Source organism: Lissotriton helveticus, chromosome 9, assembly GCF_964261635.1.
Source record: "Lissotriton helveticus chromosome 9, aLisHel1.1, whole genome shotgun sequence".
In the NCBI taxonomy this organism is placed as follows: domain Eukaryota; kingdom Metazoa; phylum Chordata; class Amphibia; order Caudata; family Salamandridae; genus Lissotriton; species Lissotriton helveticus.
The window spans coordinates 241,581,790-241,599,639 of NC_136070.1; the positions used below are offsets into that span (position 1 = coordinate 241,581,790).

Sequence of the window (17,850 nt, forward strand, 5' to 3'; positions counted from 1 at the left end):
CCACCCTCAGTCTGATATCGAGGCTCACTCTCCAGCGCTCAGGCTGTCCCCCCTCAGCACCGCCTTTGTAGTAGTTTCACTGCCGCTTCCCCGTTCAGCCAAGTTCTCACAGCTCCACAACTGCTCGCTCCCTCCGCCCTCCTCGCTGCATATGCTGCTCGCCAAGCCTCCGGCCCCCTGACCATAGTCTCATTGCGGCTTGGTGCTTACCTCAAGGACCTAGTTCCTGGCTCTCAAGAACAGCGTTAGAGCACCCCCCCAACCCCTGTCCCGCACCCAAACCCCTATCTCCCCCCACCCATTCCTTGGAGCCGACCCACGTGGCCCCAGCTCAAGCACTGGTAGACACTTAGCAGGCCCAGGCTTCGCCAGTCCCCCTCAGCAAGCGTGCGATGATCGTCGTCCACCCCACTCACCGTAGGCCGCCAGGTAATCCGGGACACCCTTTTCCACCAGTAGAGGCACCTCAATCACCACAGACCATCTGCCCCAGCCACTTCTCCTCCAGTCGGAAGGCAGAGCTGCGCACCAAAGCCCAGTCAGACCTCAGGCTCCCGCACTGGGGCAACCTCTGGGCAGGCAGCACTGCACTTGTGTGGCCTCTGTGCATCCCCCAAGCTCAGTGTGCCAGTCCACAAATGGGAAATATTGATTCAACACACAGTGTTCCTCGTGTGTGGCTCCTATCCTCAGGATTCAGTAGGATTCTTGGATGGGGCAGAGGAGCATGTACATTTATGAAAGATATCAATACTGGAGAGCCGCCGTGTACATGTGTGTAACTTCTTTCTAACTGCTTCATCTTCCTCTGGTGAGGTGGCCCTCAGCTGGAATTTGTGTATGTCAGCTTGCCTGTATTGATGTCAAGGTCCCATTTAATTTAGAAGCACTGCAGATATTTTTAGTCAGTATAGAGTCCCTCGAGTTTAAAATGTTTATGTTGAAAGGAGGTCTGAATTAATATAAGATTCCCTTAGTGTTACCCTGGACTCGGAGCACATAAAGGGAGCAACAGGGAGCACTCTGTTAAAAAGTTGTCCTTTGAGATTTTAGCACCTGGACTGTACATTCCACCCCCTGCCACCCCCAATAAGAACCAATCCGAAATGAAAAGATTTTGTTTTCTTAGATAGCTACGGTGCTTCTTAACCAACAGGACTATATCTTGGTAGACTATCTTAAATGCATTGATGTTTTTAAACAAGTGGAAAACATGCATGATGCAAGGTTAGCTCAAGCACTTTTTTTTTTTTACCACTTGTTTGCCAAATGTTTGTACTCTGTTCTTCTTTCCCATAGTTTCTCTTTGACATCTCACTGGTGGTGAATCGCTGCCGTCTCCTTGGAGAGGAGATAGAGTATTTGATGAAATGGGGTGGGAAGTTTAACCTCCTGAAAACTGAAGTGAACAACACAAAGTAAGTTAATTAATCTTTAAACCAGTAAATATTTCAGTTTTTTGTTGTCCCAAAACACCACAGTTAATCTTGACAGGTTGTAAATATAGAGGTTCATAACAATATAAAGGAACATAATGTTCGAGGCATATGGGCTGCAGATGGTACATTTATGAATAGATCGCCATCTGGTGTTGGACTCGGATGATTGCACTTGTTTTTCTCTTGGAGAAGTCTTTTGTCGTCACGAGACCGATGACTCCTCCTTTGGGTGCTAGTGCGCATGGGCATCGACTCCATCGTTAGATTGTTTTTTTCCGCCATCGGGTTCGGATGAGGATCGAAGCGCTCCGGATCGACTTTGACAAAAGTTATATTTCGGCACGTATTCCCTTTCCAATTCGACGGTATTGTTATCGAGCGCGAGTACATTTCCATTTCGACACGCTTCGTCAACAACAAGATTTCCAACTTCTGCGTCGACGAGACCAGAAGGCCTATCTCGACGTAGTCCAGCCCGGAGTCCATGGAAAGGACTCCATTCAAGAAATGTCCAACGTGTGGTGCTAAGTTCCCACACAAGGACCTACACGAGGTGTGCAACCTCTGCTTATCACCTGAACACGAATGCAGGGACTGTGAAGCCTGCGCGGCATTCTCCTCCAAGTCGACGATTAGAAACCGTCGTGCCCGAAGACACGAGGCGTCGAGAATGCAGTCAGAGGCAATCCCGGAGCTGTTCGAGGCCCAGCACCCCGAAGAGGAAGAAGAAGATGAGGACGAGTCGGGGTCGGAAGCGAACGAGTCTGACGTCGTAGAAATCGACGTTCATCAAACCGTGAGTGACGACGTCCCTTTACCAAAAAACCGACCCCGCCTTCGAGCCCGGTCCGACAACCGAAAAAAGTTTCCGACGCCCCGCCTTCGGGCTCGGCACCGAAACACTCGGCCTCCCACCATGTTGAATCCGAGAAACGGCCCACCTCGACATCGACACCGAAGCTCCATACAAAGGAAACCTCGAAGTCGAAACATTCCATGTCGAAACCGAAACATGCTTCGACGTCGAATAAACTCTTGGTGCCGAAAACACAAATTGACAGTCAGAAGCAAAAGCACCTTTCGGAACCAAAAACTTCGGTACCGACACAGGAGCATCAGACAGATCCAAAACAAAAGACTTTGTTTATTGATCCACAAACTGGCAAGGTGGTGACAAAACTACCTAAAAAGAGGAAGAATGAACAGTTGGACGACAAAACTCCTCCTCCTAAAAAAAAGAACAATGGGGACTAATACAACTCCTCCCCTTTCTCCACAGCCTAGAGACACACCCTCTTCTCCTCTTCCTCACACTCTGCCAGCTATTCCTTCTACACCACACCCATCTACACCTCAAACAGATGTAGAAAGTGACATAGGAGAGGGGGAACATCCTAGGGATGATGAAGACACTGTCCCAGATCCCAGAGGACGCAGACCCATGGGAAGATTATAATGTAGGGTCAGATAATGATAACGACCCTGAACTGTATCCTTCAAAACCTTCACCACCTGATGATAACACAGGTTTTGCACAGCTAATTAATAGGGCAGCAAAATACCACAAGGTAGAATTACATGCGGAACCTCAAGTAGAGGATTTCCTTTTAGAAACACTACCTGCTGCACAAAGACCATCAGGAACACTACCAATACTTAAGGGTCTCCTCAATCACACATCAGAAATATTCAAAGACCCTGTGAGGGCTAGGGTATTAAACCCAAGAATTGATAAGAAATATAAGGCAGCCCCAAACTACCCAATATTTATCAAGGGACAAATACCTCTGGACTCGCTAGTGGTCACAAACGCTCGTAAGGGAGCAAACTCATTAACTACAGGAGAGGCTCCTCCTCCTGACAAGGAGTCTAAGTTAATAGATGCCTCTGGCAAAAGAGTAGCATCCCAAGCGGCAAACAGCTGGCGCATAGCTAATACGCAAGCGCTACTTGCACGTTATGACAGAGCTCACTATGATGAGTTAGAAAAACTCATTACACATCTCCCTAAAGAACATCAAAAGAAGGCAGATCAGCTCATACAAGAAGGGAAGATAATAACTAATTCTTCCATTAAGTGCGCCTTAGACGCAGCAGACACTGCAGCAAGTTTCATAAACACCAGCATCATGCTAAGAAGACATGCATGGCTCAGAGTCTCAGGGTTCAAACAAGAGGTACAAACATCCTTATTGAACCAGCCTTTTGATGGGAAAACACTTTTCGGCTCAGGCACAGATGAGGCGTTAAAAAAGATGAAGATGGATACAGAAACGGCTAAGTCAATGGGAGCATTGCAACAGCCAACTCAAAGGGGTTCCTTTCGTAGGTCCACCTATAGAGGCGGATCAAAGAATACAGGAACAAGACAGCAATCAACCTCTTTCACACCAACATCACCCAGAGGTAATTCTAGAGGCAGTTACAGAGGTAACAACAACATGGGTAGAGGCTGCGGAAATAACAACAACTGCAACTCTCCTACCCCAAAACAGTGACTTCATACAGCTCCCCCCAGACCATATAACACCGGTCGGGGGACGCCTATCACAGTTCCTACCTGTCTGGGAAAACATCACATCAGACAGGTGGGTGAGACAAATTATCCAACATGGTTATTGCCTAGAACTCCCAGCTACCCCACCAAACATCCCCCCCAAACAGCGTCCAATGAGTCAAGATCATCTAACACTGTTAAAACAGGAAGTACTATCACTACTAGAAAAGCATGCCATAGAGAAGGTTCCACAACACCAACGGGGAACAGGAGTATACTCTCTATACTTCCTAATTCCCAAAAAAGATGGGTCTCTAAGGCCAATACTAGACCTCAGACCTCTCAATGCATACATAAATTCAGAACATTTCCACATGGTTACGCTCCTTTACTGAAGAAAGGGGACTTTCTTTCTACACTGGATCTAAAAGACGCTTACTTTCATATCCCAATTCACAAAGCCCACAGGAAATACCTCAGGTTTGTGGTAGAAGGACAACATTATCAATTCAAAGTCCTTCCGTTTGGGGTCACAACAGCACCAAGGGTGTTTACAAAATGCCTAGCAGTGGTTGCAGCTCACCTAAGAAGACAACAAATACATGCCTTCCCTTACTTGGACGACTGGCTAATAAAAGCCAAGTCACAAGAAGAATGTCTTCAAAACACACAAAAGACAATTCAGTTACTGCACCAGCTAGGGTTTACGGTGCACTACACAAAATCCCACCTGCAACCAAACAAGGTTCAACAATATCTAGGGGCTACTATAAACACAGAAAAAGCCAAAGTATACCCCAATCCAGTCAGGATTCAAACAAAGATCTCATTGATTCAAAGATTTCAACCACAACACTCACTAACAGCGCAAGTGTTCATGCAACTATTAGGGATGATGTCATCTTGCATACTGCTGATACCATATGCCAGACTACAAATGCGTCCGCTGCAAGAATGTTTAGCAACACAGTGGAATCAGGCTCAAGGTCGGATTACAGATCTGGTGTTGGTAGACGACTGCACACATCGCTCTCTGAAGTGGTGGAACACAACAAACATTTCCAAGGGGCGGTCGTTCCTAGAACCAATTCCACAAGTGATACTAACAGCGGATGCATCGCTCACCGGATGGGGAGCGCATATGGAGAAATATACAGTGCAGGGAAGATGGAGTCTACAGGAAAAAAGACTGCACATCAATCATCTAGAACTACTATCAGTGTTTCTAGCATTAAAAGCCTTTCAAATGCACATTCTCAAAAAGCAGTCCTGATCAGAACAGACAGCATGACAGCAATGTATTATATTCAAAAACAGGGGGGGACGCACTCTCTCCAACTATCCAGACTAGCGCAGGAAATTTGGAGATGGGCCATTCCTCAAAACATCTATCTGTTAGCCGAACACCTACCAGGGGTTCAAAATCAGATCGAAGACATCTTAAGCAGACAGTCAGAACAAATACACAAATGGGAACTGCACGACCAAATACTGCAGCCATTCTTCCAAAGATGGGGACAACCAGAGATAGATCTCTTTGCCACTCATCAGAACGCAAAATGCCAAAGCTTCGCATCCAGGTACCCACACCACCTGTCGCAGGGCAATGCATTATGGATAAATTGGTCCAACAAATTTGCATACGCTTTTCCCCCTCTCCCACTAATTCCATTAGTGGTTCGAAAACTGCAACAACATTCAATGACCATGATACTAGTAGCACCCACGTGGGCACGACAGCCGTGGTTCACCACGCTCCTGCAACTCTCACAGGTGCCACATCAAAAATTAAGAATTTTACCCATGCACCTTACACAGAACCATGGAGAAATAATGCACCCAGATCCCACACAACTGAACCTAGCGATCTGGCTCCTGAGGTCTTAGAATTTGGATACTTAGATTTACCTCCAAACTGTATGGAGATCATTAAGCAAGCGAGACGTCAAACCACCAGAGCATGCTATGCTGCAAAGTGGAAAAGGTTTGCGGTATACTGTAACAGTAACATCATCAACCCTCTGGACGCATCAACAAAAAATATTATTTGCTACTTACTACACTTACAGCAATGTAACCTTGCTTACACCTCCATTAGAGTACATCTTGCAGCTATAGCAGCATACCTGTAAAACAGGCAACATCTATCCCTGTTTAGAGTGCCGGCAATTAAAGCCTTCATGGAAGGCCTCAAAAGAGTCATTCCACCAAGACTACCACCTTCCCCGCTCTGGAATCTCAACATAGTACTCACCAGACTAATGGGACCTGTTGGACTTTGGCCCTTAGGGCAGGTTCACCCCTAGACTTTTTGCTTGAAATGGTGACCTGGAGATGGTGATTTTGGGATTCTGCGCACTTTCACTGTGTCCCAGTGGAAAGTGCGTGCGCACTCTGAGTGCATGTGCTGAGCTAGGCCTGCCCGCCCATAGGAATGCATGGGGAATGTATGTGTCCCGGGTAGTTCCTGATGTGTGGGGTGTACAGGCTTGAGTCTGGTATGTGTGAACTCGTGTGAGTGAATGCTGCGCAACGGTGTATGCAGCATGTATGTGTCTAGTAGCGAAGCGCCATTTCTAGACATGGCTGTACGTGTGCTGTGAGGGTGCTGGCGTGTGATTGGCTGGAGCTGGCTGGCATGCCAGGCTCCAGGAAGTCTGGATGGGTCTGCCCGGTGGTGAGTGGGAGATCAGCATGAGTGATGTGTGGGAGGAGTGTACCTGTGTCCTGGATGGGCTGGGTTTTCCCCACACAATGCTGGCTCCGCCCCCCTGTGGTGTGTCTAATGACCCAAGCCCTGCCAGTGAATAGAGAGGGTGGTTGAGGTAAACAGAGTACTCAAGAACCAGCTGCGACTGGTTCCGCCCCCACTCTGCACCCTCAGACAAAGGAATGCACTGTATAAAAATGGGGCTGTGTCCCCACTGAAGTTGTTCTCTTCCAGGATCCTGAGGGGGCTGTTGCTGCTGGGCCAGAGGACCGCCACTTGGGGTGTCTCCCTGCCTGGAGACCCAGTGTGCTGGCTCTGGGCCCAGCTTTGCCCCTTTGCCTGCCTACAAGGACTTTGCTGGGTCTTTTCCTGATTTATAGCGCTAGGAGCGCTTGGCTTTTCCTCCTAGCGCTTGGAAGCGCTTTGTTTCGTCCTAGCGCTGGGAGCGCTGTGGTTTGTGCCCCCTAGCGCTTGAGAGCGCTTTATATAGACCACGAGGCGCTTGGGAGCGCTTTTGTAAGGCAGGTGCCCACCCTGCATTTTGCCTGCTCTAGCGGCTGCCCACGCCGCATATTTGCGTGGTTATCGATCTACGAGGGAGCCCACTCCTCGGATCATCTGGGAAGCCGCCTGCCTGCCTAAATCGGGCCGCCGCGCTGCCCGCGGTGACCCGGAAGTGAAGGGCCGACCGGCCAATCCGTGCGCGGCCCCGGGGGGAAGCAACCGGAAGTCCCGCCTCCGCATTTCCAGCGCGAGGAGAAGAGGAAGCCCGGAGCAGAGAGAGAGCGTGCTGGTTCCCCCGGCCCCCAGAAGCGGGACCGGTTGAGGAAGGGCCCTCCTGCAGAGGGGCCCGGCGTGCAGGGGAGAGAGGAGCCGCCCCACCATCGCAGGCACACAAGAGGAGCTGCAGCACCTTCCCACCGAGAGCCGGTAAGTGGAAAACCGGCTGAGGGAGCGGAAGGGTGGAGCGCGGTCCCGCCCCCCAGGGCTGTGCTAGCTTTGTGCAACCTGACTGTCGAGCGGCCCCGCCTGATCAGAGGGCCGCTCCAGCATTGTTCTAGGTGCCCCAATTGCACTTCGAGTCCCCAGGAGGGGAGACTCCAACGTTGGGGGCCATTTTGTATTCAGAACCTGCGAGGCTCCAACCCCGAGGCTCTTGGGGCCTTGCTTAGTGTTGGGAGCCCTGAGAGGCACCACGTGGCCCATTTTGTTGATCCCGAGCCCTGAGAGGCTCAGGAGGGCCAGTTCTTTGTTCAGAGCCCAGTGAGGCTCAGGGGCAGTCCATGTGTTTTGAGTCCAGAGAGGCTCTTTGGGTGCCATATGTGTTTAGAGCCCAGAGGAGGCTCCAGGTGGCATTTCCTTTGGCCCACCAGTGTGCTTGAGCCCACAAGGCTCCCCACGTGGCCCCCTCAATTGCACCAGTTGCCCAGCACTTTGTGGGCAACTGCTACGTTTAGGACCCTGACTTTGGACACAGGGCGTCCTAGCCCCAACAAGGCCAGTTGGCCTAGGGACAGTCACAGGTGGTGACTTACGTGAGTTTGGCGCAATTGTACTTTCTATGCACCTCTGAATGTATTGTTTATGCGTCATGTGCCTTTACACCTCTGAATGAATGTTATGCATTGCATCATGTGTTTTCCTCTTACACCCCTACAGGTATTGTAATACATAGGTGGTTGTTTTCTCCCTAGTACAGGTGGTGCTAGTGAGGTCCTGTTACCAGTAGTTACTGGTTGTGTGCTATTTTGTGCTAAAGTACATTTATATTTTACCTTCTAAGTGCTATTTCTGAAAGTGCTACTTCTGATTCCCGACAGTGGTCCAGGTGGCCCTGTCTTGTAAATAATCCCTTGTAAATTCTGCCCGTGCCTCTGGCACATTGTAAAGTGTGTGTTTTATCTAATGTGTTTTGGTGTAATACAAAGGCTATTTTTATAGAACCTTGTGTGGAGTTTCCTTTGTGGTGGGCCTTTGGTTGTTGTTGCTGGGGTGCGTGCGCAAATACTTAGCCTACATCGCCTCCAAGTTTAGCCTTGCTGCTCGCGCCACGTTACCTAGAGGGTGAGTAGGGGTTATCTTGGCGTGTAACTCCCTTGCCCTGACTTGGGTGTGGTGGTCTCTGACTGACTTTGGCGAAAGCCCTGGCCAGCCGGGGATCCCATTTCCAACAGGACCACCTTTCGAACCTATGCATAGGTGTGAAATACAATTCCTTACATGGAAGGTGGCCTTCCTTATAGCCATTACCTCCCTCAGGAGAGTGAGTGAATTACAGGCATTGACAATACAAGAACCATTCCTACAGTTACACCAGAATAAAGTGGTTCTTAGAACAAACCCAAAATTCTTGCCTAAAGTAATTTCAGCATTCCACATAAATCAACCAGTGGAACTACCAGTCTTTTTCCCAAAACCACAGACGGTAGCAGTGAGGGCCCTACATACATTAGAGGTCAAAAGGGCAATATTGTATTACATAGAAAGAACACAAACATTCAGGAAAACCAAACAACTATTTGTAGCGTTTTCCCCAACACATAAGGGCAATCCTATCTCTAAAGCAGGCATTGCCAGGTGGATTGTAAAATGTATACAAATATGTTACATGAAAGCAAAGAGAACATTAACTGTTCCTCCTAGAGCTCATTCTACACGTAAACTAGGGGCATCTATGGCATTCTTAGGAAACATTCCCCTAGATGACATATGCAAGGCAGCAACTTGGTCTACACCACATACCTTCACAAAACACTACTGTGTTGATGTGCAGGCAACACAACAAGCCAGAGTGGGCCAAGCTGTACTAAAAACTTTATTTCAAACTGTTGCGACAGACACTGGTGACCACCGCTAGGGAGGTAACTGCTGTTTAATCTATTCATAAATGTACCATCTGCAGCCCATATGCCTCGAACGGAATATGCTACTTACCAGTATGCATCTGTTCTTGGCATAGAGGGCTGCAGAGTGGCACATGCCCTCCCTGCCTCCCCGGAAACCTGTGTCTGTTCCAACACTATCTTATTTAGATACACTTACATGGGCATCTCTTTCTGTATTCTATTTCACTACTCCATCTAACCCTACTATGGCAAAACAATCGAACGATGGAGTCGATGCCCATGCGCACTAGCATCCAAAGGAGGAGTCATCGGTCTCGTGACGATAAAAGACTTCTCCAAGAGAAAAACAAGTGCAATCATCCGAGCCCAACACCAGATGGCAATCTATTCATAAATGTACCACTCTGCAGCCCTCTATGCCAAGAACAGATGCATACTGGTAAGTAGCATATTCCTTCCTAGTTACATTTCATGCTTCTGTTCAGACTTGAAGTTTCCCAGAGAGACTTCCTTGCTCAGCTTGTTTATTTAACGATTTTACCTTTCTTCTGGCGGTATACTTAGAAGGAAACGTTTTTTAAAAAAAAATTTATTAGAAGGTGGGACTATGGGATTCTAAAGCGAGGCATGGATGAATATCAATAAGGATGCAGGATAAAATGATATTTAATCTAAACATTGATTTTTAACCCTTTCCATGCTGATGACGGAACCGCTCCGTCATCAGCTGCGGTGGCGCTGTGCTGATGACGGAGCGGCTCCGTCATGGCCCTGCCGCCGCGCCTGCGCGGTGCTGATTTCGCGCCTGTGCGGCGCGTTCTATTGAGCGGGCGGGGCCATGACTGAACCGTTCGTCATGAGCACAGCCCAACCGCGGCGGATGACGGAGCGGTTCCGTCACCAGCATGTGGCCGCCCCGCCCCTTAGCGCTGCGGCGGAATAGCCGCCGCATCGATGCGGTTAAGGATGACTGTAAAAGTTATTGTTACGATTTAATCAAAGAATACGGGAATTAATAACATCCACCAAGTTGTGTTGAGCATTTAGATAAGTTCATAAAATATTCCAAAGTTGTGGCGTGCCTAGTTATTTATTTTTACTTGTGACGGACTAAAGCAAGCTAGGCTTAAGTGAGCTATTCAATATGAAAACAGTGAACATCTCTTCGTGCACACCAGGGAAGATGTATCCTAAGAATCAACCAGGTAGCTGATTTCTCCTTTGGGAGGAACAGCGTACAAGAATGAAAAGCCCCTGTGTATGTTTGAGAGCACACTGACTGAATGCAGGCAGCACTTATAATTGTTGAAAGACTACGTAGAACGAGGGGATTGAAATTGCTGTACTCTAACGTTTGTCCTAATCAACCTTAACTGTCTCGGCACAAGTTGAGGGTGTCTGCTAGCTATAGCAAAGTTCCAAAATCGTATGCATGTGGGTGCCTTAGAAAAGGGTGCTTTTTTCCAACACCGGAACACATTCTGAGGGGTGTTTTTCTTTTTGAGATTGTGTGTTTGGGACACACCGAGGGGGATTCTGTATGATCATAGAATGGAATGCCTTATTTTCTCGTTATACAGGAATTCCATATGGTCACACTCTTGCAGGCCTGGCATCCTTGCAGTATGGAGAATCACAGTAGAATTGTTCTCAATATAAAATTTGTTGCAATTTTAAAGTTCCAGTGAGGCATTCGATGCTCTTGCATCACACAACTGTCCTAAATATTTTACTCCCTGGCGATGCTTTGGGCCTAACCATTATATGGACTTGTGCTACTCTCTGGGAAAGCTTTAACAAAGAATACAGCAGTGGTAGGATTACTCACACATAAGCAGGGATAGCCAGGTTTTTATTTCAGTAAACATATAAGAAGCGAAGTAAATATATTTTCTAAAAACCTTTCTCATTCCGTTTACTTGTTCTTTCTGAGCAAGCTGCCCAGTTGATTAAAGGTTTAGGCTGCTCTTGTGTTCATGGATCCAGGAATATTTCTGTGGTGCCTGCATGGCACTGGAACATGTTCAGAGGAATCCAGACAGCCTAACACCAGTATTGGTCTTGTGTCCCTATGACCCATTACATGGGTATTCTCAAAGTTGTTCTTTTGGGGTATCTCCCTGAACTGAACACCGAAGTCAATCTGGATGTTAAAACCCACAAGACTCCAAATGGTGAGTGTTGGAAAATGGCCCTCTCAGAAGGGTCACCCCAAACTTTTTGCCTTCCTCCTCTTTTTCGGACCTTTTTGATGGTTTTAGGACTCTGCGCACTTTACCACTGCTAACCAGTGCTAAAGTGCATGAGCTCTCTTTTCTAAACATGGTACAAATGGTTTATACCTGTTTAGTGTTTTTTATTTACTTGTACGTCTTTGTAAAGTGGTATACCGTATACCCAGAGCCTTTATGTAAAATGCTGCTAATGGGCCTCCAGCACTGATTGTGCCTCCCACACAAGTAGTCTCTTAAACGTGTCTCAGGCCGGCCAATGCAAAGCCTATGTGTGCAGTTTACTGCCACTTCGACTTGGCATTTGAAACCCTTTGCCAAGCCTGAATCTCCCCTTTTATTACACACAAGTCACCCCTAGCGTAGGCTCTCGGTAGCCCAAATGGCAAGATCCTGTGTAAGTAAAAGGTAGGACATGGCCCTTTAGTTTGCATGTCCTGGTAGTGAATAACACCTACGTTCATTTTTCTTCACTGTGAGGCCTACTCCTTTCATGGGTTACCATTGGGAATTCCTTAATACACTTTTAAGCTGTCGTTCCTGATTAGAAAGGAGTAGCTGCATCGTATTTTATATCTTTGGAATAGTATTTTTTTATTTAATTATTTTATTGTACAGAGTTTTATATAGCGCAAACTTGACCCGAAGGTATCCGGTTTCAGAGCGCTTCACATAGCACCAGTTGCGTTACATGAGGACACATGCATTTTTTTGTTAGGCACGGGGAGATTATGTAAATTGCCCAGAATGAAGGGATGTTCAACGTCATTGCTGAGACTCAAACCCAGTTCCTCAGATTCGAGGTCGACCTCCCTAGCCGTTAGGCCAACTCCTCTCCCCATGGTAATGATAAATCCTCTTTACTGGCAAATTTGGATTTAACATTACTATTTTAGAAATGCCACTTTTAGAAAGTGGACATTTCTCTGCTCGGTGTGCCTTCAGCCTGTCTCGAATACACGACTAGGGTGGGTGACAGCTACACTTTGTGCATTCCCTCATCTACATTCTGATACCTCTTCCTGAGCAGGAAAGGCGGGCAGGATTACACTGACATCTGAATAGGTAGTGGCCTGACCCCTCACAAAAGGCTGATTACCTCCCACAGATTGTCTGGAGGCAGGGCTGAGGAAGAAAAGATACTTATGCACTTCTAAGACTCTTCTTTGAAGTCCTCTCCACTTCAAAGGAACATTTGGGTATAAGCTCTGGGTCTCTGACCCTACTAGATTAGACCCTTCTGGACGTATATCTGGACTCTGTCAGAAGAACTGCTGTGCTGTGCTGCATCAAAGACTGAGACACTGCTGGACTTTCGACCTGGAAGATCTGCTTTTCTCGTGTGCTGCCCTGCTTATCTATGACTCTGCTAAGGAGAGCTGGACTCAGCCTGGCAATCAAGTGATCTCTAAGGGTTTTTTTGGCTTACCTCCTATTGCTTGAGACTCAGGGCTATCAAAGTCTCTATCTCTGTTCCTGGTTCACTGGAAGTGGACCCAGATACTTGCATCACGGAAATCAACTCATCTCGAGTCTGCATTCAGCAGAACTGGTGCATCGACCTGGTTGTGCGAGTATTGTATTGTAATTGTATTTATGTAGTGCTTACTACCCCTGACGATGGGTCAAAGCGCTTTCTCGGCAAGTAGCACACTACTTTGGAACCCATAAAGGATTAGTGGTGAATTACTATAGTGAAATATGAAGGTAATTTGAGTGGTGGAAAGAATCGGTGCTTTGCTCTCGGAACCAACGCATCGCCTTTAGCCGGACACATCGGAACCGTTGTGGCACTATGGTGAGAAAAATCCTTCAACTGCATAGATAAATCCAGTGCATAGCACTTCGAAACCAACGCATCTTCACTTGATGCTTCGTCTACGGACCAGCCGCATCGCCACCACTGTGGGATCGACATCGCTGCATTGCTCGACTGCGCCCCATGTTTCGTTGCTGCAACCTGGGTAAGGTACTTTGTTCACCGGGGCTTGCCTGGGTTGTGTAGCTGGCCTGCGTTCCATCGGGATCAGCCCGAACTATTAACTTTGGCTCAGCCCAGCACGACCAGATAATCCCCATTGGTGCCTATTGCTTCTAAGTGATAGAACTCTTTATATTTTATAAAGATTCACAACTCGACTTCCATACATCAATTTTTCTCAATTTAGTCTTGCTTTATTTATAAAATTGTCTATTTTTCTAAACCTGTGTGGAGTCTGTGTGGTGTTTTTATTGTGTGTGTGTTGCACAACTTCTTTACACATTGCTTCTTGATAGTTTAGACTAACTGCTCTGTGCCAAGCTACCAGAGGGTGAGCACAGGTAAATGGTTAGTGTGTATCTTACCAAGAATAGAGTGGTGGTCCCTGTAGGAAGCTGGCTCTGTATATTCTATATTAAAGTGATGTATAGTCTGCACAGAGTCCAGTGGATCCCCAGAGGCTTAAGTAGATAATACTAATAGCTCCATTTATGTTAGTGTGGTTGAGCAATCTGATAGAGACATATAGCCGCAGATTCCTTACCTCAGAATATACCCAGGCGTCAGACTGGATCCAGAAACTTTTTTGCAGCAGCACCTCTGCGTGCCGGGAGACGGCGCCACACGACCCCGCCCTGGCGTCGTCCATGTATATGACGTCTGCGAGGTCATATAAGTCCCTCCCGGCGCTTCTTTTCCGGTTGCAACGCGGACCCGGAGTGAGTGGTTCCTCTGGCCTGTTGTCAGGCCTCCTTTTCGACGCTTTGCATCGGGAACAGTGTGCAATGCTTTTGGGCTTTAAAACTTGCAATTCCTGTTCGCGGCAGATGTCCGCGACGGACCAGCATCTTATTTGTATGTGGTATCTGGGCGAACACCATGACTCCACGGACTGCGATGCCTGCCAACGTCTGAAACCTAAGTCTCGGTGGGAGAGCTGTATAAAGCTTATATCGGCACCGTTGTTCCGGTCGGAGTCGTCTCACCCCCTGGCCTTGTCGTCCACTGCTCTACTGTCGGGTTCCGCCGTAGATTGCCCTCTGGGGTCCGGGCCCTTCGTTCACCTCTTGGTAAGTCGAGGCGCTTGTCGCTGAGGTCTTTGACCTCCCCTTCTATTTTTGTCAGGGGCTCTGGCTCACGGAGTGTTCCGGATGTGTGCCTCCGACAGACGCCCTCCCCTTATCCGCCCTTTCCGGGTGTGGGGCAACGCGGGCCCAGATGGAGGCATATGCTACAGCTTTACAGGCCTCCCTGGGGTCCTCTCCCGTTCCTGGGGCATCCTCGGGGCCTCTGCTTCTTGTGCGGTCCCCGACGGACTCACCAGTAGGTTCGCATCCGGCGCCTATTGAGCCTGTCCGGCGCCAAGGTCGGCGCCGGAGGCTTCGCCTCCGCTCCTTTCTCCTGAATTGGAGCCTGTCTTGGATGAGGCGGAGTCACGGCGTAAGGTTGCCTTGCCGGCATCTTCTTCTGAAGGGGAGCTTGTCATAGTTTTGGCGCCGACTCGATGCCGGATGCAGCCGAGTCCACGTGTGACGAGGCAAAATCGGCGCCGCAAGGTGTCGTTTTGGCGGCGTGTAGACGCCAAGTTCTAGACTCTTCCTTGGAGAGACTTCGGCGCCACCCGCCAGCGTTGCCTGATGTCCTGTTACCGGTGCCCCCCTTGGAATTTGTGGAGCCTCCTCAGGAGCTCCCAGAGCCGGCAGGCTCTTCTCCTCCCCAGGAACCTCGGCAAGATCCTCATTCTTCACTGTGGCTCCCTTACGCGGGGCATTGGTCGCACCCTCCGTGTTTGGGGAGGGTCAGCTTACAACCCCTCCCCCACAGATGAGCTGTTGTCCCCTCCGAGGAGGGCTACTGAGGCTGGTGCAGCCTTTTTGAGAGTGGTCTCATTAGCCTCGCGCATTTTAAATATGCAACCCCCTTCTGACCCTTTGCATGTGGACCCCTTGCTTGAGGTCCTTCACCGTGGGTCCAGCAATGTGGAGCCGCTTTTGGCCTTTGAGGCTTTCCTTTATGATGCCCTCTTGGGTGCTTTGGTCCGGCCTGCTTCAGGTGACCCGGTGGCTCGTTCACTTTACCATCGCCAGCTCCACGCAACCCGGTGTGCCTTGTTGTCCATCCTGATGTGCAGGGATTTGTGTTACAGACTGATTTCCCCTCTCTGCCACCTCTAACGCTTCCTCCCTCTCGGGAGTCACGGTGGCTTGAGTCGTGGGGTAGGAATATCTTTGCATCCACTAGTGCGGTCTTTAAATACAGTGTGTGTTTTGGCTCGGGCTACCTCTGCCCTGTGGGACTCCGCGGAGTCTTTGCTTCCTACCACCTCTGAAGGTGCTTGCTACGGCAGATTCTTTAGGCCGAGCTATCGCGGGTTCTGTTGCCTTAAGGTGCCATGCTTGGTTGAGAGACCGCGTCTTCCCTGAAAATATCCGGGTATGGCTGGTTGACTTACCCTTTGATGGGGTTTTGTTATTTGATGATCATGCCAAGTCGGTTGTTCAACTGCTCCTTGCGGGCTTTCGTCCTCCCACTTCAGTCCTCCTAGGCCTGTTTTCTCTGGTGGAACTTTTTCATTTAGCATTCCTTAGATGCGCTCTATGTTTAGCATGGGCTGTGAGTCTTACGTCTGCTTTTCTACAAGGGGAATTACCCTTTTATTGGCATCCTTTGGATGTGTTTTGCTTTCTCTAACTGTTGACCTGCTATGGCAGTGTTCCACAGGTTGCTGTGTCTAGTCCTCTGACTGTGGTATTGAGCCGGATGACTCGGTAATGGCATAGGGCTCGGAACTTGCGTTCACGGTTTCAGCTAGTTACCGCGCTCTTTGGCTTGGCTTCATTGCCCTAAGAGGTGTTCCCTGATGTTTGGGGTACTCCATGTGGGGTACATGTATGCTATTATATAGCCTTGCTTGCCTCCAAAGGGCCTGGGGAGCATGCATGCTCCATGCACCCTTAGTGTTCTCTGTGTTCTTTCAAGTTCCCCTCTTCTTATTGGCTCATGCCTGCCCTTGCCGTGCTGGGTATGATCCAGTGTGGACATGTTCCATGCTCCTGGCTAGTTCTGTATCTACAGAATTCGATGTTGTGCATGTATGTATACATGCCGGTTGCCATGGCTTTCCCTTTCTTGCGTAGCCACCTCCTTTCGAGGTCGCAAGGACTGGACCTGTGTTCCCATGTGTGGGGTAGCCTTTCTGAGTCGTTGCTACTTACCTATAAAGTTCCTCCTTGCTTCTACTTACTGGGTTTCCCAGTTTTGCGACTGCTCTTTTTTCTTAGTGTTCGGACACTGTACTTATTTTACCTTCCTCTACTTGGAAGGTTTGGTCTCGGATTCAGAGACTCTCCCCACGTGTACGTGGTGCTTTTTGTACCTCTGTTGTCCTGTCCTTTGAATGTGCCTCTTTGCTGGGTGTCATCTTACTGTTCTATCAGCCATTCATGAGGGGCTGCCCTTCTGATTGCAGTTGTCCTTTGCCTACTCCTTACATGTCTGTATTCGTGGGTTCATTCTTATTTCGACCTTCATGCTGCATGGTCTGGCAGTCTTCTGCTTTCTTTAGCCATGCCACCTTAAGGTCTATGCAGCTGGTTGCCTGCTGCTGTGTTGGTAGTGGCCTGCTTCAGCAGGGTTTACATTGCTATTGTTAACCCTTGTTCTCCCCTTTGGGACTGAGTGTGCACTTCGCGTGTTTCTTGTACCCGCCTGGTGTGCTCAAAGAATTATTCCGTATCTGCCCCTTGCCCTTTGGTTCTGTGCAGAAGCTCCTCCAGCATTCTTTCTATAGGCTGGTCTGGTAGGCTCTGGTTGCATCTCTCATGTTCTCTCGTCCTTTGGTCGGGGTCCATATAGTGCACCGTTAAGCTGAGTGGTTCCCCTTTTCTCCTCTCGCTTTCCTCCTTCTGGTATATGGCTGGTGGTTTCTACCTGTCATTTGTATGAGGGTAGGGTCCGGTGCCATTCTGGCATTTTTGGGATGTCTTCCATCTTATCTCTGCTCTTCCGAGCTGCTTGGGGTGCTGTCTGGCTGTTCCGCCACAGCTTCTGCAACGACATTGCTGAGTGGTGTTCTCTACTGGCCTCTTTAAGGTGCCATTGGTTTTCTCTTAGGGGAGTTCACATTGTTGCATCCGTTTCTGAATC

The 17,850-nt window shown here is 48.7% G+C and overlaps 1 protein-coding gene across 1 annotated transcript in view; it reads left to right on the top strand.

Annotated features, from left to right (window-relative positions):
• Positions 1-17,850, top strand: part of KNL1 (kinetochore scaffold 1) — a 579,877-nt gene that overhangs the window by 480,447 nt on the left and 81,580 nt on the right. Inside the window, exon 24 of the mRNA XM_078659817.1 lies at positions 1,300-1,418. Within this exon, the coding sequence (XP_078515943.1) occupies positions 1,300-1,418 (119 nt within the window). The remainder of the gene's footprint in view (positions 1-1,299; positions 1,419-17,850) is intronic.